Source organism: Pteronotus mesoamericanus, unplaced genomic scaffold (genome assembly GCF_021234165.1).
Source record: "Pteronotus mesoamericanus isolate MK-2021 breed Mesoamerican mustached bat unplaced genomic scaffold, CSHL_Meso_final contig_24, whole genome shotgun sequence".
Classification (NCBI taxonomy): Eukaryota; Metazoa; Chordata; class Mammalia; order Chiroptera; family Mormoopidae; genus Pteronotus; species Pteronotus mesoamericanus.
The window spans coordinates 29,859,918-29,884,827 of record NW_026555100.1 but is presented as its reverse complement, the minus strand read 5'-3'; the positions used below and the strand labels follow the sequence as shown (position 1 = coordinate 29,884,827).

The window sequence follows — 24,910 nt, the reverse complement described above, 5'->3', positions numbered from 1 at the left end:
GGCCCTGGCCAGGTAGGTAGTTCAGTTAGTTAAGAGCATTGTCCCAACATGCCAAGGTTGCAGTTTCGATCCTCGGTCAGGGACATATAAGAATCAATGAATGCCTCAGTAAGTGGAACAACAAATCAATGTGACTGTCTCCCTGCCTCCCCCCACACACCATTCAATAAATAATAATAATAAAATAAAAATAAAACATTACAGATCAAATGGGCTTCTACCAGTTAGCCTAAGAAGAGATTTACCACTTCACTAAATTATAAGGGGAACCCCCAATGAAAAGGTGCATAAATAAACCAAAACTGTGTAATACTCTGTTCTTCCCATGCACGATCCCTTGTCTGCCCAATCCACTGGCAGAGAACTGGTGCAGTAGAGGTCCCAGTGCAAATAAATGTGTGGGACTAGGTTCCTTATCACCTTTTCAAACAGAAGACAAACACACACACACATTTACATACACACACACTCTTCCTTTTTTCCTATCCCCCAAGAAATTCAAATTTCTTAAATTTAAATAAACAATAAAGGCATCTTAGCAAAACAAAGTAAATGTGTCCAAGCAGCCCTGACAAGTGTGGCTCAGTGGGTTGGGTGCCATCCCACAGAGCGAAAGATGGCCCAATTCAGTTCCTGGAAGGACACACACCTAGGCTGCAGGTTCATCCCCAGCTGGTATGAGAGGCAAGAGGCAACACAGCCATGTTTCTCTCCCTCTCCCCCCTGCTCTAAAAATAAAAACAATAAAATAACATTTAAATGTGTCCAAGCACCCACACACAAAAGATAGGACAATTCTTTCTCTCTGGATCCTAGAGGTAGAGCTTGCTGTACACATGAAATTCATATGGCAGTGCTAGGGGAAAGGGTCGCTCTTACTCTATATTCTTCCAGACTGGGGGAGGGGGCAGAAGGGAGGGACATTCCTGGCTTCTCTGTGCCCCCTTATTCATTTCTACCTGTGGAATATGAACCTAATATGAGGCTAAACTGGTTTTATCTGCACCCCTCTGTCCCTGATCCCCACAGGAAAGTCTGTGCTGTGCTAGTAACTAGCTGGATCAATTTAAATCATGCGAAGTATTAGGAGGCCCACTTCAACCAAAGGCATGTCTTTTGATCCATATTTCATCAGTATTAAAGCTGACGTTTTGAGGTCCCATTTGTATGTGTCCTATGTCTCTTTTTCTACTGATTCCAAACTCAGATGCGCTGATAAAGAAGTGTTATTTACTGGTTCTGCCTAAACCCCAAAGGTCAAGTTTTTGTAAGCTGTAAAGTATTGTATTGTTTCAGATATGCTGGAAATATTTTATAATATGTGCTTTCTAGTTTGGGTTTGTTTTTTCTTTCTCATTCTGTGACACATTTTGCCAGTATATATAGAAAACAGGGAATGGCGATGGTAATTCATCTTTCCCCCTTTAAATTCATTCTCCACCCCAACCAACATTATGTTCACATACATAACTACACATACACAGAGACAAAAACACGCCATCTTCCATTCTCTCTACTATTTTGTGTCCAATCTTTTTAGCAGAAAGAAATTAAGAAAACCTGTTGCACCCATTGAGAATAGCAGTTCAATGTTTCTATATTGCTGAAACATAAAAAAAAAAAAAAAAATTAAGAGGCACACAAAGAAAAAACTGATGTGGGGATTAGGAGAGAAAAAGGGAGGGGAAATAAAGCTCTAGCCTTCTCTCTTAGTGGCTTTTATAATAAAGGTTAATGAATGAATGACTCTTGCTTGTTAATACCTGTTAATAATTGCTTCACATATCTGTTTCCTTTTTCCAAGATTTCTTTTACCACACAAAGAGTTACACATCATATAAAAGAGTCAGACCATTTGCCTGCTACACCTTACTAAAGGATAAGACTAACCTGAAGGAGAAATTTTATTTATACCATGTAAGCTCTCTGCTCATGATTTGTAACATAGCAGAATCTCCAGTGCTTGAGTCGTTAAGAATTGGCAAACCACTTATAAACTGAGACAAAACCATGTAAATTCCATAGTTTCTCAGACTGGAATTTGACACTACAGAAATCTGGCCGTCTAATTCTGAATTTTCCTACTGCCAAAAATGTCAGCTCTAGCCAAAAAAAAAAAAAAAAAAAAAAAAAATCACTGTTTTTGCCTAATATTTAGATCTATGACTATTTTAACTTTTTGGGGTCATTAGATAAATTCTGATCATCACTTAAATGGAGGTGAATATTAAAAAGGGGCCAGAATACTTTTCCAAACAGGAAAAAAATCATACTTTAATCAAGAGTAAAATCAGTTTGAAAAATTAGAAATCATGACCTGATCTTCAAACTGTCTCAGTAGAAGCTGGACTACTGAAAACACATCAACTTCCTGGAGTTTGTACTAAGTTTTCCCGAGTATAATAGAAAGTCAAATAGAAAACATTATCTAGTGATCATGAAATGCCAGTTTGACTACATAATTAATTAAAAGAAGTTTAAGTACTGTCTCTTAAAATGCTGTACTTTGGCTACCCTTGAGTATTTTGGATTAAAGATCTGGCATGAAGATTACTTACATTCTTTCCAAACCTCAATCATTTTTCACTTGAAAAAGACTTTCAGCTGACTTATACACATGAAAAAGTACTTTTTCTGTTTTTATTTTTTGACAGATAACTTAAGCTTTTTTAATTTCAAGAATTTTCTTTTTCAGACTTTCTGGCTCTTTGTCATTATTACATATCCTAAAAATTAAAAAATAATACAGATTTCTATTTAATACACACTGCTTATAACCTAAGTATTTCCATAGATTAGAACTATCAAAAAAGAAAAAGAATTCATTACATTTAGTGTTTGTCAAGAAATAGAATTTCAAGCTGAAAGTAAGTTACAATTTTTTCTTAAACTATGTTAGAACTGCCAGGGACTTCAGAGAGCAAGCGGGTCAAAGGTTCTTCACAAGAATCAATAAAATTAATAGGCTAGAGGTCCATAAGCCTCCTCAAACTATAAGCACAACTTGAAGTAAATAGTGTGTTGATGAATATTTTTCTTGGGTAGGTACCTAGAACTTCCATCAAATTCTCCAAGGATTTAACGTGACACCCACCATCTCCAAGAAAGGTTCATGAGCCATTTGGCAAAGTCACACCACTAACTAGTGTTGGAGCCAGGTCTCTTGCAATTCCTTTTCTTCCTAATCACACTCATCTTGTTCATGTTCTCACAGAACAATCAAGATGTAAGAGTTTCACAACTATCCTTGTTTCCTTTCATACTACCAAAAGGCCTCCTGATATTCATTTAAACGGTTCAAAAATATAAATTCTTTTCCTCTTCCACTTGTGTTCATGTCAGCAAGTCACCTTTATGGTATGTCTTGTTTGTTACAGCAAATAAGTTTCAGGCACTATTTTACTGATTGAGATCTTTTTATTTTGTTGCAGGGAGAGAACAAAACTGAATATAATTAAGGAAAAAGAAAATGCAATTATAGATATTCTTGCTTCTGGGTACTACTTATATCATCCATCAAATCCTTCATTAAGAGAGACTCCATTGCTTTAAGCCCAATGTAGTATCTAAGACATTCAGTAGGAAGATAAAAACCACCAGAAGAGAAAAAAATGAAGTAATGACATTTAGGACGAGAATACAAACAGTAACAAGGGACAACATGTAAAATATAAGCAAAAGGTTCCAGTCACCAGGATGTAAGCTATCTTTTAACCCTAAGAGAAAGTAGAAAAACAAAGGCAAGATAATAACCAATGATGATGAATACGACTAACCACATATGTGAATACTTTTCCACAGATGCTTCTTGTATAAATAAAACAGAAACTATGTTAGCGTTTCGGGGTTTTTTAACAATAAGAGTAAACAAATATTTAATCTTCATAATGGGTCCAGGGTTTTCTTCTGTGATAATGAAAATGTTCTAAACCTGATTGTGGGGATGGTTGCACAACTCTGAATATACTAAAAACCACTGAATTGTACACTTTAAATATATGAGTTGTGTATGAACTGTATCTCAATAAAGCTGTTATTTTTTTAAGTGAAAAAAATCAAGCGACAATATGTGAAAAGAAAAACAAGACCAAGTAGGGTTTATCACAGGAAAGAAAGGCTCATTCAATGCTCAAAAGCCAATCAATGTAATTCACTATACTACCAGTCTAAAGAAATCCCATATGATTATATCAATTGATACATTTGACAATACCATAAATCCATTCCTGATTTAAAAATACTCAGAAAACTGGAAGAGAATGAAAGTTCCCAGTTATAGTCATCTACAAAACAAGCAAACAAAAAAACCCTCTATCTCTAAAATAAATTTTTTAAAAATTTGTTTTAATCCTACAGATATTTCCATACTTAAACCATGAAAGACCAAATGTTTTGGAGATTGGAAACAAAGTAAGGATGCCCATCCACTCTCATCACTTCCATTCAAAATCATTCTGAAAGTCCCAGCCAGTGCAATAAGGCAAGAAAAATAGGTCTTACAGATTAGAAAAATTAAGTTTTCTCTATTTGCAGACAATACTGTTTACATAAACAGTCCCATAGAATCCACAAACAAGTTCCTAAAACTATTAACTAAGTTTATTACAGGGCTACTAGATATAAGGCAAACAAAAATCAATCATATTTCAATTTATGGTACTAGCAATGAGTAATTAGAAATTGAAATTTTTAAAAATGTATCATTTACAATAATAGGTCTAAAAAATATTAAATCTAACAAAACATGAGCAGGATGTGTATGCTAAAAACTACATAAGATTGATGAAGAAAATATAAAAAAGACCAAAATAATTGGAGACATATTGTGTTCAAGAAATGGAAGATACAACAAAAACAGAAATGTCAATTCTCCCCTAAATAACAAGGATCATCTGCAGATACAAAGAAACTGATTCTAAAAATGATATGAAAAGGCAAAGGAGGCTGTGAAGCCACCTCAGGAGCTGGAGCTTTCATATCTCCTACTTTTCCATAACCAATAAAGGTCATTAGTACCATTGTTTAAAAAAAAAAATTAAACAATCAAAGGGGTAGAAGAGCCAAAACAATTTTGAAAATGTATTTAGCTGTTAACTTCTGCAGTACATTGTGAGCTCTGTGATGTTACAATATCACTGCATTAGACTGTGAGCTCTGTTCACCACTGTATCCCTGGTGCTATGCTTGCGCATATGAATGAAGTCTGCCAACGTGGGGAGTGGCTCACAGGAAAAAAATCACTTTTGTCCTCAAACTTAAGTTGTCGTAGTCCATTCTGGTCGCAGTAACAAAATACCACAGTCTTGGTGGCTTATAAACAACAGAAATTTATTTCTTACAGGCTGGAAGCAGGGAAGTCCAAGATTTAGAGCCTGGTGTGAGCCCGCATCCTAGTCCAGAGAGCATCACCTTTTCACAGTGCCCTCACAAAGTGTAAGGGGTGAGAGCACTCTCTAGGGCTTCTTTTATCAGGGCACTAATCCTATTCATGATGGCTCCACCCTCATGACCTAGCTCCTGCCAAAGGCTCCACCCCCAAATACTATCATACTGGGGGGTTAAGTTTCTACATATGGATTTTGGGGTGACACAAACATTCAGTCTATAGCATTAGTTTAATGGAGGAGTGCAATCTGGTGAGCCACTATTTCTATGAAACTTTCTCCTCTATAAGCCATTTCTTCTAGGAATCATTTTCTTCTGATACTTTTTGCTTTCTGCCTTATATAACTGATATTAATGCTACAGTGATTCTATAAATGCATGAGAACAAAATCCATGTAACCTTCACAATGCTCCACATAAGGTATTTAAACACTCAGTAAATATTTTATTTTTTAAAACAAATATGAATTAAAATTAGCTGTCCTTTCATTGGTGTACTGTTCTAAATGTTTTGACACACATATAGATATGTATAACTAACACAACAGTTGAGGTATTGAACAGATTTATCACCCCAAAAAAACTCCATTGTGTTACCTCTTTATAGTTACTCTCTCTCTCCCCCCTAACCCCTGTAAAGCACTGAAATGAGCCTGAAAATGAAATTAAGCTAGATTCAGTGCCAGGAGAATATCTTGCTTCCCCCATCTCATGCTCTCTGCTAGCACATCAGAGCATTTCCATTTTTGTTTGCAATGTAATTGCCATGTCTTTACCAGTAAAGCTTTCTACTACTTCCTTCTTTTCCTGGTATATAGTCAGTGCTCAAATATGCTTGCTGAATGTACAAGGGAAGATTTAGACAAACCAAAATTAAAGGAAAAGAAATAACAGATGACTCATTCTGGCTAGTATAAACCATAAAGTACAAGCAGAAGAGAATAGAGCTTTTAATTTCCTTGTCCCCAAATACTCAATACTTCCTCATATTTATGAAAAAATTTTAATTCCTTATCTTTTTAAATAAAGATTTAACTTATTTATTTTTAGAGAGAGGGAAGGGGAGGGAGAGAAACATCAATCAGTTGCCTCTTGTATGCATCCCACCCAGGGATTGAACCTACAACCCAGGTATGTGCCCTGACCAGGAATCAAACCAGTGACCTTTTGTTTTGTGGTATGATGTCCAAACAACTGAGCCACACTGGTCAGGGCTTTAATTCTTTTTTTCCTTTTTTAAAAGATTTTATTTATTTATTTATTTTTAGAGAGGGGAAAGAAAGGAGAAAGAGAGGGTCAGAAACATCGATGGGTAGTTTCCTAAGAGCCCCCCACTGGGAGCCTGGCTGCAACCCAGGCATGTGACTTGACTCGGAATCCAACCAGCGACCTGCTGGTTCACAGTCCAGTGCTCAGTCCACTGAGCCACACCAGCAGGGCTTTAATTCTTTATCTTAACATTAAAGGCTCTTTACAAGCTAGACCCAAATTATCTTTCCAACATTATTTCTTATTACTCTTTCTAAATAGGACAAATACAGGGCCAGCACAAATAATGCCCTTTTTTATTAGAAAATCCTTTATAACAAAAATCATAAGCATGAAATTCTGTAGAATAATATCACATTCAAGCACACCATATGACATTTTAGGTGAAATGTTCAAATTAAAACTAAATTATTACACCCATATTATTACCCTACCAACGACACTCAAGCAGGCGTTATTTCTGCTGGACCCTGTATACGTGGCTTCAGTATCCTACAACCCACTCCTACTTCTTTGACAGCACCTTTGCTCCTACCCCTACTGAAACAGTAGCCTAAAGTGGCCATCTTGGTGTCTTACTGTATTGCCCCTTGGTGAGTGCTGATGAGACTGGACTGCTGATAAAAAGGGACAAATTAATACACAGGCTGAGACAATCAATTCCAAGAATTTTAAACAGGAGGCTTAGACATTGCATCACTCAAAAGATAGCAGATGCTTGAATTGATAAATCATATACAGTTAGGACAACTTTATAGAACTTTGGCAGGTAGAAACCATGTACTAAACAACGAGGAGACCAAAGAGAGATGAGAAAAAAATTCAAGCATCACTTGAAAGGCAGAGAAAACACTGGTCCAAGTACTCTGTAGCCCAGGTATATTTTATTTCCTATCTTCAAAATGTCCATAAGAGTCCTATTACAGGCCTACAACAAACCCTCTTTCATTTAAGGCAGCTTAAGTGGGCTTCTGTTCCTTGTAACTAACACAAACCCTAACACAGCCAAACTGTATACTCATTTTCATACATTCTGTAGTTTTCTGCCTCTTTGTTCTGGATAGCTATATACACATCTTAAATTCCCTATTAAAATAAAAACTAAGTTGGTTACACATACTTAAAACTGTAATACACCAAATTTAAAAGGTTTCTACTTTTGTCCAGCAAATGATACCATCCTGAAAATACAGACAAGCCATAGAAGAGGAAAACATATTTCCAAATCATCTGATAATGGTACAGTATCTACAATACATAAAGAATTCATAAAACTCAACAACAAAAATACAAACAGCCCAATTAAAAATGGGCAAAGGGCTCTCTAAAGAAGATATACAAATAGCCAACATGAAAAGATGGTCCACATCATTAGTTATTAGGGAAAATTCAAATCAGAGCCACAGTCAAATATTATATAGCCACTAGGATGGCTATAACTTTCAAAAGAAAAATTTTTTTAAAAAAAATAAAAATGATGTATTGGAGAGGATGTGGAGAAACTGGAACCCTCAAAAAATTCCTGGTAGGAATGTAAAATGGTACAGTCAATATGGAAAATAGTTGGCAGTTTCTCAATAAATTCAACATAGAATTATCACATGAGGCAACAATTTTACTCTTAAGCATCACACTCTAAAAAACTGAAAAGAGGTGTTTAAAAAAAACTTGTTCATCATTGTTCATGTCAGCACTATTCATAACAGCCAAAAGATAGAAACAACCCAAATATCCATCAACAGAGATAAATGGATAAACACAATGTGATGAAATGTGGTCCATCCATACAATGAAATATTACTTAGCCATCAAAAATAATGAAGTACTGCCCTTGCTGGTATGGCTCAGTTGGTTGGAATGCCGTTCCATAACTGAAAAATTTTGGGTTCAATTCCTGGCCAGGATGCATACCTGGGTTATGGGTTTGATCTCCGATCAGGGAGTGTATGAGAAGGCAACGATTCAACGTTTCTCTCTTACATTGATGTTTTTCTCTCTCCCTTCCTCTCTCTCTAAAAAAACAATGAAAAAATGTCCCCAGGGGAGGATAAAAAAAATTTTTAATAGTACTGATACATACCAGACATGAATAAACCTTGAAAACATTATGTTAAGTAAAATATCTGGAATAGGCAAATCCATAGAGACAGGACACAAGTTAGTGGTTGCTAGCAGATTGGGGAGTTATGAAGGAGAGTGGCTGCTAACAGGTATGGAGTTTTCTACTGGAATGATGAAATGTTCTGGACCTACAGAGTAATGATGACTGTACAACACTATGAATGGATTAAATGTCACTAATGGTAAATTTTATGTATTTTATCATAAAAAAAATTTTTAACAGGTTTCTAAAACTGAAATTCCAAGTATCAGTTTTTTAAAATATGGTCACCAGTTAATTAACAGATTACACTTATGTCTTTAAGTAGGAAAAAGTATGCCAAACCAAAAGCCCTAGCTAAACCACACATTTGTGTAAAATAATAACTATTTCAAGGAAATCAAGTATTTTCTGGCTCTTTGTCCTGGCTGGTGTGGCTCAGTGGATTGAGCGCCGGGCTGTGAACCAAAAGGTTGTTGGTTCGATTCCCAGTCACGGCACATGCCTGCATTGTGGGCTGGGTCCCCCGTTGGGGACGTGTGAGAGGCAATCACATATTGATGTTTCTCTCCCGTTCTCCCTCCCTCTCCCTCTGTCTAAAAATAAATAAATAAAATCTTTTAAAAAAAATTTCTGGCCCTGTTAGGTGTTAACTATATTAAGTAGAAAACTAAATTCCACTGGTTATGGCTTTTAAAATAAAATACAAAGATATTGTTCATGCCCTGGCATGTATGGCTCAGTAGGTTGGGCATCATCCTGCAGACCAAAAGGTCACCAGTTTGATTCCCAGTCAGGGCACAAGCCTGAGTTGCAGGCCAGATTCCTGGTTGGAGTAGTGCGAGTGGCAATCAATCAAGGTTTCTCTCCCTCTCTTTCTCTCTCCCTTCCCCTCTCTAAATAAATAAATAAATAATACATAAATACATAAATAAGAAAGAAAGAGTCCAAGAAAAGCTAGACAGGTTTTAGTTCTACTAAAATTGAAAGTAATTTGTTTTGCTAATTAGAAGAGCTATTCTAAGACCATACCACCATGAACGCGCCCAATCTTGTCTGATCTCAGACGCTAAGTAGGGTTGGGCCTCACTAATACTGCCTTGGCTGGTGTGGCTCAGTTGGTTGGAGCATCCTCCTGCAAACTGATAGGTTGTGGGTTCAATTCTCAATCAAGGCACATGCCTATGTTGTAGGTTCAGTCCCTGATGGGGCAACTTATCTATGTTTCTCTCCTTCCTTTTCCCTTTTTCTAAAATCAGTAAGCATGTCTTCAGGTGAGGAAAGAAGAAAGGAAGGAAGGAAGGGAGGGAGGGAGGGAGGGAGGGAGGGAGGGAGGGAGGAAGACAGAAGGAAAGAAAGAAGGAAAGAAAGGAAGGAAGGAAGGGAGGAAGGGAGGAAGGAAGGAAGGAAGGGAAAAGCTAAAGAATTTACTTCAGGAGTAGAAAACTATAAAGGATACTTCAAAACTAGCAACAGCATTAAGGCAATATTTATAAAACAAAGTTCAACACTTCTTTCACATTATAATATTGTCGGTTACAGACGCTGTATTAAGGATTTTACCACAATCTGTGTAAGTTAGTCCTTCAGATATGGACAATATTGCAAACACACCAGTAACAAGACTTTTTAGGCTTCACCAAAATTAAACTGATACAACTACGTCTACTCAGAGATGATCAAATTTAAGGGTGGCAGACCCCAAGTCTCTGACTTTATTCTTTGAAAAGAGTACCAAAGGTGAAATCATTCATTCATGCCTGTTTGTACAAGCATCAACTATTTACACATTATGTCTATTTGCCTAAGGATGCTACTATACCTAGGCTATTGCTTATTACAGTTAATATACAAATGAACTTGCTTAGTTGGCTTTTTAATGTATTTCAGCTATGTTTCCCTTCCAATAGTCAATTCTTCAGTTCTGTCTTACGTTGGCACAACTAATTTCCCTCCTACAGAAACATCTCCCAAAGACAGATACCAAAGCCTCCCAAGGTGACCACTTCAAAGGTTCTAATCATTTAGCTATATAAATTCTGGTACCTTTTAAAAAGTTTTTAATCCAGTAAATTTTCATGACCCTATTATATTAGGCTCTATATCTCTATGTAAAGACAAAAATGATATATTCCTTATCTCCAGGGAGTTTGCATCTTAGTAGAATAGACACATACACATACGAGTAATTTTGGAAGTCTCAATACTTTGTCATTACCTCTTTCAATCCTTGAAAACAGTTGATATGTATACTGCCATCTACTTTTATGAAGCAATGTATAGAATTTGTGCATTGAATATAAAGACTTGACTTTACAACTTTACACTCTCAGGATTTTCCCTGAAGATTTTCCTCTCTGATCCACGATAGCAAAACAACTAGCCTAACAGCCATTCTGGCTCTTTTCCTTCTCACCAAATTCCTTACAAAACATGGTAGACATAATTTTTCACATAACTCTTCCATTTTCATATCATCCCATTTCCCTCAAAACAAAAATAAGATTCAAAGTTTACCTGCATTAAAACTTCACAGAAAACCTACTGGTATAAGTATACCGAGGTCTGTCCACAAAGTATCCAGCCAAGGTCTATGAAAGAGAGACATTTATCGAAGATACAACAAACACTGCACAGGACAATGACACCTCCGTACCCTTCCAAGTAGGCACCTTGGACCTCACACAATTCTCCCAATTGCCATCACCTGCTCTGTCTTATTTTTCTGAATCTCATCAACAGTCTGAAATCTCTTCCCTTTCAAAGGTGATTTCATTTTCGGGGAAAGCCAGAAGTCCCACAGCACCAAATCTGGGTGGTGGGGTGGAGGGACGGGCAGGGGGAGGGGGCTGAGTCACCTTGGTGATTTGATGTTTCGCCAAAAAAACTGTGGATAACACTGGTTTCAGTGGAGGGATGTTCAAGCTTAACACTAATTTTGATGTAGATTTGTTGCTCTACTTGTTCAATCATTTTTAATGCAATGGCCACACAGTACACATGCTCACTCAACGGCATCTACCACCCCCACTGACTAGTAGAGTGAAATCGTCATTGTTCATGCATGTGCATTCCAGTCCACTGTCCTTGGCTGCCAGGTTACATCAGTGTCGCGCAAGCCATTCTCATATTAACCATGGCTGGACGTTTTTCCAAACAGACTTTGCATGTCACTCAAACTGTTAGCTACCCCTCATAGCAGGGAATGAATTTAGTGTTATTTAAATCAATTATCTGGATATTACATTCTAATAAAGAGACTTCTAAGCACCCATAAACTACCACATATGTATTCACGCCCCAGTTTCTCACGTCCCAAATCATGCGCCATACCGCTGCAAGAGTGACTGCTCTAAAGCACAATCTGACGCACATTGCTCGTTTTAACAATCCATCAGTGGTCCTATGCACTGCCGCCCCTCAAGGAATCCATTCAAAATTCTGTCACACAAGCTCCATAAATTAGCCCTCACCATTTGCCTTGGTTTTTGACACAACACTTCACCTGCCTCAGGATAGTCACATCAATGAGCATCTGCAATCCCAAAAGTGCTATTCTATTTCATGTATAAAGTCTGCATATGCTGTTGTGTGCCTGTACTGTCCTCAGCCTCATTCCAATCTAAACCCTCATTATTAAAAGACCAGGCATTCGTGCTTAATCTCCATGAGGAGTTCCCTAACTTCCCACCCCAAAGTTAATCACTCCTTCAATGCTACTGTTGCATCCTTGTAGCTTCCTTTACACCACTTATCAGGTAATATTTTAAGTGCTGATTTATATGACTCCCCCATCTTAAGTTTATTAATAATCCTGTTTATCTAATTTTCACAGTGCCTCATTTACATAATAAGGCTCAACAGCACTGTAAATGAATAAATGATAAGAAAATTGCAAACTAACTTTTAAGAACTATATGGGGTTAGCTGGGAGGATTTGTAAACAAAAAGAAAAGTTAGGTAGCAATAGTTAAATTGCTGAAGGGAAATTATGTGAAAGACCTGACTTGTTCTTTGTGGCTCTAAAGGTCAAATTAGGGCCAGGAACATCACAAAGAGATAAACTGTGCTTCCACAGAAAGAACTTTCTAACAATTAATAACCTCAATAGGCTGCCTTGAGAAAACTGAGCTCCTTGTTAGTGAAAGAATTCAAGCAGAGGCTAAACCATACCCATCAGGTGCCTAAAAACTATCTAAGAATAAAGAAGCAGAAACTTAGCTCTAGGGTTGTTGTTTTGCTTTGGTTTGTTGACATTTTGATTATGTCTAACCTAGAAGTACTTTCTGAACTAATGAAAAAACCTGTGATACAACCTATGACAGATCTTATAGTCCAGTAGCAAAGCTAAAATCTTTTTCCTGTCCAGGGTAATTGTCTTTTTTTCCCTACCGATGTTATGATGTTCCAGCAAATGGACAATTAAAGCAAAAATTGTATTATGGTGCTCTCACATAAGAGAAACACAAACTTATCTCCTCACTAAAGCATGTACCTAGTTATTATTTTACTCAAGAAAGTTTTATAGTGGTTTTCTTCCAAATTTTTTCCTTCAGGCAGTATAATTCTCAGCTGTTTTATTAGTATGCCCAATATTGAAAATCAATCACTGTCCTACTATTCTTGACTGTATTAACATGCTTCTGGAAGTACATCACGAAAATGGACATCCTCTTCTGGTTTCATATTCAACTGTTGTGCTGGTTATGTTATATAATAATTATCCTCCAAAGTTTCCTTTTATCAGTCTTTAGTTAACAAATTTTGGTGCTCAACACCCAAATCTGAATTACAACAAATCCTGTGTTTTCCAAACAACACCCAAGAATTATCAATCTCTTTAATTCTAGGTAGTACCAAAGATGTTAAAAAGTCAGCCCGGCCCTGGCCAGCGTGGCTCAGTTGGTTGGGCATTGTCCCACAAACCAAAAGGTCTTGTGTTCGATTCCCAATTCCCAGTCTGGGCACATGCCTGAGTTGAGGGTTCAGTCCCAGCTTGGTGGTGTGCAAGAAGCAACCGATGTGTCTCACACTAATGTTTCTCTCCCTCTCTTTCTCCCTCTGTTCCCTTCTCACTGGAATCAATAAAAGAAAAAAAAATCTTTTTTAAAAAAGGTCAGCTGAACAGGGATGGAGTGAGAAGTATAACCATGTAAGCAAAAAACAAACAAACAAAAAAAACCCTTAAGTTTTATCACTCTTCAGAAACACAGAAACTGCTTATTCAATTGAGAACTTTTACTAATTTAAAACTTCAATAACTTACTTCAGAACTTAAATTTTTACAAAATTCATCTTCCTTGTAATGAACAATTTTTTCCTCATGCATGAGAGAGACTTTAATTCTGTTTGCTAGATTTATCATGGTACTTGTAAGAGAAATTTTCCTTTTAGCACTGGAGCTCAAGTAGAAATAATTGTGTAAAACTGTATATTGCATTTATTTTACCTTTTCATACAATGTACTTACTTTTTACTAATACCTTAATCTATCATACTAACAACCTAAACTTTTAAGGCCTAAATTAAACCTTATATATACAACCAATCATTAAAAAAATTTATTTCACTTGCACAATATAGCCTGTAAGAGGCCATGAGGGGACAAGGACACTAGAAGGAGAGGCACAGCAGATATCTTTAAGGAAAGAAATTGCCAGAAACATCCACAAAGGCACTGAGGTAAGCAGAATAGAAAAATATATATGGAGATAATCTGTGGTAATACTCTGAAGCCCACAGGCCAAAGTACAGAGCTAACTTCCACCTAACAATTATTCTCTCAAGCAATCTTCTCTGTACAAACCTCTTCAAACTCATTCTCAAAGTTTCTCCTGTCTCTAATCATACCTCTGCACCCTGTGATTTTCTTTATCTTCTTTCTCACCACCTTAAATGGAATAGTATGGAAACAAAGTATTTAACTTTGGTTTTATATTTCCTGTCCTGCTTTTCAAAGGCAGATTATATGAGCATTTTGTGTTTTTAACACACAAAAAATTAAACTGTTGTAGTCTTTGAATAACTTTTTCCTAAGACAACAGAAAAGTATTTCCCCTACTTGGCTAGAAGACTACCAACGGCTTAGATGAAAACCAGATTTGGAAATTCTAAATAATGCCCGATGTATGACGGGTAGTTGTATATTACAGTATTCGGGAAAATATGAGAAAATAGCACATAATTTGATTTCAAAACTATCATGTTCAGTTCCAAACTTAAAATATTTTAATCTGTGTGGGGTTGAGGGCAGGCAGATGGAAGTATTTTTTTTTAACAAAAACAAAAAAAAAAAGTATCCCAAAATAAAATTCAAATTAAAAAGAAGTCAATGGCAAAATTCAAAGGTAAATTGAACACATTACCAAGTTCACTGTCAAACTAGCTCTACATAGGTGCACAAATTGTAGCTTGGTTTCCTAAGGTAAACTTCTCTTAATTGCAGGAAAGAGCCTGCTGAAAACCCAGTCACATGGGTTTCCCTCTCTTCTTTTGGCCACAGAAGTAAATGCAAGAAAGGCTGAAGCAGCAAATTCTAAAGGGGAATAAGCCACGTGTAATGTGCAGGAGTTTTTCTTAAAGGCATGGAAAAGAATTATAATGAGCAGCAGAAGGAAGGAAAATTAACACCTTTTTGATTAGCTTTAAATAAAGAGAGGTAAAGTTATGACTCCCCATTAAAGAGACCTGAGTAAAGGTTTGTGAGCTAAAGAACAGGCAAGCATCGCTATCCAAACAGCATAAAATGCAAGTTAAAGACCCTTCTCACTAATAAAAAGGAAGCTAAGATTTGATTAAGCAAAGATAATTTCTCAACCAGTGAAAAGTAAAAAAATACTTCTACATTTGTATTTATATCTCTTCTCTGTTGTATCTCTATTTATACTCATGAATTACACTGAACATAAATATGATCCAATTTTAAGTAAATAAAGCAACCTGAGTTGCAAATATATGCTGTAACTTTCAGCTCTTTCCTGAGGACATCTGTCTATCAACAATTATTTCAGTAATTAATTATAGTCTTGGAACCACCTGTATCAGAATCACCTGGGAGTATTACTTGGTTAATACGTGGATTCCTGCTCTGTGCCACCCAAGATCTACTCAATCGCAGAGGGATGCGGGGAGTTCACGAAATCCGTACTCCTAACACTACCCCTTCCCCCTTTAAAACACTAAACTTTAAGAATCAATGTAGTAGGGTCCAAGCAACTACCAACCAGAACTACCTGGGGACAACTCTTAGTGTAGCTAGGAGTTCCTAGGAAGAAATATGCTACCTCAAAAGGGACTGACTTTCCCTTTCTGAATAATACATTTAGAGATGGTAACAGATGTATCAACTCAAAAGCTCCAAATGTTTCCACTCTTCCCCGAAGCTTTCCTACCACAACATACTAAGTATGAAATGTATGGGTAAGCTAAATTAAACATTTCATGAGCTTAAATTAGCTTTGCCTGTCTATGAGAAGTCCTTAAAACAATAAAAGATACAAATATTTTAATATTTCTCAACATTCCCTCCTTTCAGTTCCTTCTCAGATTTGTTTTAACCAAAGCTTCAAGACTTCTGGAAATTTTATATCACTACACTAGAATCCATTTTAACACCAATCCAATCCCAAATACAAATCATGTTTAAAAATACACTACTCAAATTGTGTAATATTTCTTCAGGTAGTATACATAAAATTTATTACAGTCTCTTCCTTTCTTTAAATCAGTGGATTTCACTGATGGGATTGTTAAAGGGACTGTGGTGGTCTTGCTGTAGTTTGAATGACACTTGAACGCTCACTATAAGCCGCATAACAAATACAAAGCACTTAAATTTTATCTCATTTAACCCTCATGACAATCTCATGAGGTAGGTATCACTATTATCCCTATTTTCTGGATGAGTTGCTTAAGGTCCAGAGAGGTCAAGTAACTTGTCCGTAATTATACAGCTAGTAATCTAATTTAAAGCCAGGCACTTATGTAACTTCAGAACTAGCAATATTCTACAATATTCTGCAGTTTGAAGATGCCACCTGCCAAAAGCAAATACACTGAATCCAGCTAGGTAAGGGTTGTGGATTCTGATGAATCTTACCTTTTTAAATGCAATTTTTATGAGATTTTGAAGTTAACGAAAGCTAGAAACTACTGCACAAGTAGGCTATAGTTCACCAAAGCAGAAGCACTGGCAGCCTTTGAAAATAACTCATGGTCAGAAAGTTAATGCTTCAAATTCCAGTTCATTGATTAACTACAATTTACTTATTACCTCTCCCCGCCCCCACTCCAAAGACTTATAAGAAAAAAAAATTAGAACTCTTGATTTGTACTGTCTACATCTGAGAAACTAAACAAGAATCACTGATGTTCTGCATGATTACTCTGAGGCAGAGTTGGATCTTTACTGAAAGAAATGTTCAAGTTAGAATTTAGAGTTGAGGGGGATACGTCTATCTCTGGTAATCTCCAATGGTTTAGTGTAGACCCCTATTTCCTATAATGTTTAGTGGGGGGGGGGGGGGTGTGTGTGTGTGTGTGTGTGTGTGTGTGTGTGAGAGAGAGAGAGAGAGAGAGAGAGAGAGAGAGAGAGAGAGAGAGAGAGAGAGAATGAGAATGAGAATGAATATTGACCCAGCCACTGTGGCTCTGTTGGTTGGGCATTGTCCCACAAACCAGAATGTCACCGGTTCAATTCCCAGTCTTGTTCCTAGCACATGCCTAGGTTGCAGGTTTGGTCCCTGATTGGTCAGGACACATAAGGAGTAAGACCAACTGATGTTTCTCTGTCACATCGATGTTTCGCTCCCTTTCCTTCTCTCTCCCTTCTTTTCTCTCTAATATAAAAAATTTTTAAAGAGAAAATACTGAATCTCAGGGTGGAGGGTAGGTCAGACACAAGGAAAAGACACAAAAGTCTCTTGAACCATTAACTCTTCCTTCTAATATTATAACAAGTAGCTTCACAACACTAAAATCTTCAGGCTGTTATTTTTATTCTAGAGCAATTAATCATACATTCTTTTCATCTTTTCTAAAATTCTCATTTTTTTTTCATCCTCACACAAGGACATGCTCACTCATTTTAGAGAGAAGGGAAAGAAGGGAGAGAGGGAAAGAAACATCAATACAAGAGAAAACTACCGGCAGCCTCCACCCACAACTTCGGCATGGTACCTGACAGGGAACTGAATCCAACCAAACCTCGACCTTTCTGTCTATGGGACGACATGCCAACCAACAGAGTCACATCAGCTGAGGCGTCTAAAACTTTTAACATTTTTATTATATTAATATATAAATAACGGCCAATGGAATTCCATTAGTGATACAGAAATGAATACTTGTGCAATTTTTATATCTTGTAGTAACAAATATTTGATATTTGGATCAACGTAATTCTTCATTCTCCTTATAATTATACCACACCTATATTTAAAAACTGCTTGTTTTAGGGAACTACAAAAATCTTTTAAAATTTATGAGAAGTTGTCTCTACTTAGTCAAGATGTTTAAGAAGGAATTTTTTTTTTTAAGAAACTGATTTTGAAACTGTCGTTTCTGTGTTAGTTGGGTGGGAAGAATACACACTGTGGAACGAAGAAGCCCTATCTGACAGAGGTCTACTGATGGCTCTTCCAGTGAATTATGATTTTGTTAACTAGTGTAAATTCTGGAGGAAAAAAGGATGTGCTGATTTTGTTGTTTCTGAGAACCTTAAATTAGGAAAATTTATAACTAGAGGGATTTTAAATTCTCAGTATCATACATAGTTAACAAGAAATATATTCTCAACAACTTTCATATTGGAGAGAATGGAAACTACCTAGATGTGAAAAGAAATCACTAAAATGACTTCTGGTCTTCACTATTTAGCCTAACTAATAAAAAGAGTTCTGTCAAAGTAGTTGGCTTTTTGTTTTTCTTTTGCCACAGTATTTAGAAAGGTTCAGAAGTCAGACATTACAGGGAAAGCTACATCAATCTATATATTCTAGAATCTACAAAGTCTATTTTCTTTTCAGATTAGAGGGAAATTTTTTCAGTACTTTATTCCCTACTTTAGGCATGCCATTTAAGGCCACCAAATTCTTGCAATTCATGATGAGGACTTTGTAAAAAATTATCAACGCTACCAGGAAACTCTGATAGGTACTGTGGGTTTCTAAATAACAGTAACTATGCCAGTGCAGTCTGAACAGCCTCAAAAGTAATACATGGCTTTAAAAAATATGCCTTGGTCAGGCAGCTTGGTTGGCCAGAGCATCATCCCAATACACCAAGGTTGCAGTTCAAACCCCAGTAAGGGCACATACAGGAGTCAACCAGTGAATGCACAGATGGATAGAACAACAGATTCATATTCATTCTCTTCCTCTCCCTCCTCCTCTAAAATCAATAAATAAAAAATATATCTATCCAAAAAATAAACCATTCTAGTTTAAAAGTAGTTAAGACATAAATCTGCTTGAAGGACCCATAAACATGGTTAAAAATCATTTTTAAAACAGTAATAAACAGATACTTGAAGAACAAAAGGTAGTGTTTTTATTTTGTTTTGTTTTGAGTTTTTATCTCCTACTCACTGCTGAGTTGGTGACAGTAGGGTAGTAGTAAGCCACCTTGCATTCAAAAACTTTTATAGACAGGAAGGGGCTAGGGATCGGAGGGAATGTTACTTCTAGGACTCCATCATCAAGTCACCGTAAACACAGAGATGTCCCTGTGAAGCTGAGGTCAGCCCCTAACAAGGACAGAACTACAATTCACCTCATCAGGGAAAGGGGCGAAAGCAGATCAACAGTGGTCCCATTCTAGACCAAATTCCTTTCTCTCCTGTAAGATTTCTAACCCCAGTCAACGAAGCTCCTGTTAATGACGTATCTCAACTGAACATAACTTTATAGTAATAGATATAATGCTGTAAAATGTTTCCCTCTCTTTACTTAAGTTAAAACAAACCTGAAGCTATTCTTTAGACGTATTTCTGTTACAGGTTTTTGCCAGGGAAGAGAAAGAGCCACATATGAACAGCAGTTGTGATGGAATATACCAGTGAACCTGGACTGAAAAATAAGTATCCTGGTTTCTAATCTCAGCTCTGCCATTAACTAACTAAACTACCTACTTTAGACAATGAGTTTCTTCATCACAAAATGAAGTGGTGTAGAGGTTGCACTCAAGAACAAGAACACATCCTAGAATGAGATATTCCCAAAACGGAGCCCTGGCCCAGAGCTGCAGAGCTGAAAATGATAACTGTGCATAGGAAGGGAAAAAACCTCTTAGGTTGCAGAAGCAAGGGAAATTTCTGATTATTCTGCTTGGAAGATTGTTCAAAATTACTAGGTACAAATTACTACCTAGGGAACAGTAAAGAGGAAGAGTCCATGCAAGTTGCCAATTCAACACAATCTGAGTGGGGTTCTTTATACCAGTGCTAGGCATTATAGATTCAGATATAAATGTCACAGTCTCTGCCTTTAAGATGCTCAGAATCCAGTTAAAGTTGTGGCTAAATGCTAAGAGAAAAACTGTGCTTCTATCTGACTCTGCCCTCTCCCACCAACATTATATTAAAGGAGGCAGTGATATCTAGAATCTTAACATTCAGATCACAATTAAGAAAAATGAGGCTTAGAGAAATTAACTGCCAGAATACGTAAGGTTTCTAATTTCAAACCCAGTGATCTGATATACATGACTAGTGTGGCCATATGAATGTCAACTAGCTATATTAATTAAAGTCCTATTAGCCTACAGGATAAAAACATTTTCTTTAGGTTGTATCAAAATTCCAGCCTATGGTTAATATGAAAGCCTCTTAGATTGCAGTTAGTCATAAATTGCAATGCATGCATATTCATACACACACACACACGCGGGTGCACATCTTCAAACTTAATCCCCACTAATCTGTACTCCACCTCCAAGTTAGGAACCATTACCACTGCCCAAACCATCCCTGCTCCCAATGGATGGCTCAGAGCAAGGACTCTGGGTACACTGTTGAATTACTGATCTCCAGAGCCCTCCCAGGTCTGTAACTGCCTGACACTTGACATTAAAACATGACCAATAAACACCTAGAGGCCACACAAAGGTCACAAAAAAATACACTTAACTCACCTTGAGAGCTTTTAAAATACTGCCACTACAAGCTTTAAGTATATTTTTTGCAACTACAGGCACAAACGCAGATCTTACTACTCTGTATCTACTCTATATATTTTGTCCTGTAACACAAAATTGGTATTTCCCAATCTTGATTTAAACACGTTATAATTTATCTGTAAATCTATACAAGCAGGAAAAATAAGGGATAATAAAGCAGAAAAAAAGAATCAGAAATATTAGTCACAATCAGGAAATTGTGACTGCATCTACAATGTACACCAACTGTATAATCCTTTAAAACCTGAGCTGTAGAATTTGTTTATTTCTGTTTATTTGTGAAGATAACTGAAAAAGGAGCAAAAACATAGGAGAGAACTCTGGACGGGAGCGTTTTACAAGTTGGGAATACTTTCCTGTTTGCCTACAGATTTTTTTTTTAAGCTCGTCAAAATCTGACACAAGGGGGATTGCTTTTGCTTTTCATTAATTTGCATTAAGGTATTTTCTGACTACTTGCTTATTCCTGACAAATCAACAAAGCCCCATTTTGAAATCCGCAATGTCCAGCACCATAATTTAATTTTTAGAATAGCAGGTCAAATAATATACACAATACCATAAAATATTTAAAATAAGTTGCTGGAAAAAAGTGGAGGCCTGTCAGAAGTAGAGAAGGGAGGTTTTCTAGATAAACCGCCATAGTAATTTGGTTTTAAAGGCTGGGATCAAATTCTAAACACCAAACTGTACTTGAATAAAGGCCACGGGGGGGGGGGGCGGGGCAACGGTTAAACACTGTGAAACATAACCTCCTCTGTTCTCAAGAATTCCCAAACTATTTGAATGGACTGACTCCACGCAGACAGCTCTGCAAAATGACTTCCCTTTCTCTTTCACAAACACAATCCTACACACACCGCCATCCCCTCCCCCCAATACTTTTAGTATTTAATACAAGGTAAAAAACAAACAAACAAAACACAGTGGGGGACGGAGAAGGCTGGCTGCTTTCCAGAACAGGCAAAACTGCAAATAGTGCACTACCAGGCTGGCAGGACCTGAATACACAGAAACCAGGTGTGAAAGGCAGGTATAGCCTCCAGCTCTCCAGGCGACAGGGAACAGAAAGGGTCACTCCCCACTGAGCTCACAACTTCCACAGACAGCACGATGCAGACCCAGTTCCTCTTCGCCCCGTGACAAATCAAAGGTAAGACCGGACGTCAGCGAGAGCCGGCACAGAGGTGGTCCCCAGTCCCTCTCGGCCAGCACCCGGCCTTGGCCCGAACCCGCCCCGAGCCCCGGCGCAGCCTGCGCTGTACCTGGCGAAGAAGTCGGCGAAGCCGCCGCTCCGTCGAACCCGGGCCGCGGTCCCCGCGGGGCCCTGCTCCACGGCGGACGAGGGCACCGGGGGCCCCGCCGGGGGCAGGTGGTCGCGGGCGCTCTGGCGGCGGCTCACCTCGAACGTGTTCCGAGAATTCAAGTGAACGTCGGAGAAGCCGAGGCGTGGCTCGGACCCTGCGCCCCCGCTAGTCCTCTCGGCCGAGGTGGCGGGGGACGCGCCTTGCGCAGGACCCCCTACTCCAGCTCCAGCTCCCGGCTGCTCTGAGTCCTCCCTTCTGCTGCCACCGCGGACTGTGCTGCCCGCGCCCTCGGGCTCCTCCGCGTCCGCCGACGCCAGGCAGCAGCTGCGCAGAGGGTCCTCCAGCGGCGCGGCCCAGTCGGACCGGCTGCCCGCGCCGTCCACGCCTTCGTCGCCAGGCCCCTCCGGGCGGAGGCGGCGGTGGCGTGGATCCCTGAGGCCGCCACGAGCCAGCCCGTGACCCTCCTCCAGGTCGCGAGAGTCCTGGCCCAGCAGAAAGCCCGCGTCCCCGTTGGTCATGCCTCCGTGCCACGGCGCACTGGCATCCGCCTCCTCCGCACCTCGGTGCTTGGCGCCCGACCCGGGCGGGCAGGCGGCCGGGTGCGGGGCTCCTGAGGACGGCGAAGCGCGGTGCTGGCTGGCGGGGAGCGGACAGGAGCACCCCCCGGGCTCCAGCTGCCCCCCGGCCGCGGCGAGGTAACGCCGAAAGAGCTGCTGAGGCGGCGTCTCCTCTTCCTCCCCCTCCTCCTCCGGCAGCTCCACAGCGCCGACGCCTCCGCCAAAGCCGCCCGTGGCCCGGATCGTCTTCCCGTCATGGCCCGCCGACTCGGGCGCCGGCACAGGGAGCAACTTGGGATTTCTTCCCGAGCAGGCTCCCGCATCCTCCGGACCCACCATCTGGGCCGCGTGAGCGCCGCCCGAGGAGGCTGCGGAAGACTTCCCGGCGCAGGCTCGGTCCGGGTATAGCCTGAGGTGGGGAAGCCGCGGCGGCGGCCGCCGCAACCTTCCCAAACCCACTCCCACCGGGGGTTCGGGCAGTTGCAGGAGGGCGGGCCAGTGCTTGGGCTTGCGCACGCGCAAAAGCCGGACCGGTCAAGCCCTGGCCTGGAGATCCCGCGAACCATAGAGACGCCAGCTAGAGAGACCCGCTCCAGAATACTCCGGCGGCCAATCTGGGAGCAGCCATCTGGGTGGTGGAGGTTGGTTGGTCCACTCCGGGTGTGACAGTTCTTACAGAAGCAGGACTAGGGCTCGTTTAGCAAAAACTCACTTGACGGACTCAGTGTATAGGAGTAGAATACAGGATGTTAGATGTAAATCCTTTCAGCTTTATATAATTGGTCACCAGTCGACTTTACCATTTTACATCCATCTCCATCACCATCGCCGCAATTTAGGGCTTCATCTCCTCGTGTCAACACCCTCCCTTCTCCCCTTCACTTTCCACAATACTACTTAAGTTATCTTTCTTGTCTAGCAACACATGTCATCCCCATTGCTTTCCTTAAAGATTTCCTTAATCGCTCAAGGAGGGAGAGGAAGTAGAGTCAGGCGGAGAGGGGCTACTGAAATAATTCCAGCACCCTGTGAATATAGATTAAAATGGAGTGATAACCACTGAGTGGAGATGAAGTGTGTTTAAAGTAGAAATCACAAGACGTGACAACATCGGTTATAAGGAGTGATTGAAGAAGGAGGAACCAGCAATTACTACAAAACTCTTGAGATTGAAACCGATGTGGTTTAAAGAAATAGAGGCTGGAAAAACTTGATTAATAGGGGAAATACATCTGGTAAAATAAAAGAATGGTACTACCAAGCATATAGTTACAGGTGTAAAGCTTGGGTTACAACTTAGATAGAGATGCAAATTGAAGAGTCATCTGCATAATGCTGCCAGGTGAGTCATGAGTGACAACACCTAGGAAGAAAGAATAAAGATGGAGGTGGGGCAGAGACTCAATCGTGTCATTATTTCAGGACGGACAACGAAGCTGTATTGCAAGGGATTAAAGAGACACCACTTGTGGATAAAATAAAGCGGCAAATATAGATTACTCATTCTAGAAGTATGTCAGTGAAAGAGCAGAAATAGTAGAATGCAGTAGTAGAGAAAGGAGCATTCTCAAACTTCAAAATTTTTTTCTTACAAATATATATATACACACACAAAAGAGTGAATATAACCTATATGTTTTTAAAAATGGACATCCATATACCTAGCAACCAGTTAAAGAACTATCAAGTGACTTTTATAATGAGCATATTTTGAAGGCCCTAAGGAAGCAATAAGTGGCATGGGCATAGTTAAAAATGCATTTATTGTCAAGATCTTCCAGAAGAAAAAAATGACTTTCAGGACACAGGTGGAAAAGTTAATTTAGAAAGACAGAAAATACTTGCAATTCATATACCTGATAAGGTCTGGTGTCCAGAATATATAAACAACTCATACAACTCAACAAAAAACAATCTAATTATAAAATGGGTAAAGGACTTTTACAGACATTTCTCCAAAAAAGATATGTTAACAGCTATTTTTTTAAATTCTTACTTATTGATTAGAGAGAGAAAGCACACACACATGCGAGAAAGAAACATCAATTTACTATTTCACTGATTTATACATTCATTGGCTGATATTTGTATGTGCCCTGACTAAGGATTGAACCCAC

General features: G+C 38.9%; 1 protein-coding gene across 1 annotated transcript in view; it reads right to left on the bottom strand.

The window, feature by feature from the left end:
* The window catches only part of TBC1D12 (TBC1 domain family member 12), a 75,144-nt gene extending 51,896 nt beyond the window's left edge, over positions 1 to 23,248 (bottom strand). Inside the window, exon 1 of the mRNA XM_054572878.1 lies at positions 22,195 to 23,248. Coding sequence (XP_054428853.1) covers positions 22,195 to 23,132 — 938 coding nt within the window. The 5' untranslated portion in view covers positions 23,133 to 23,248. The remainder of the gene's footprint in view (positions 1 to 22,194) is intronic.
* Positions 23,249 to 24,910: the final 1,662 nt, after the last annotated feature.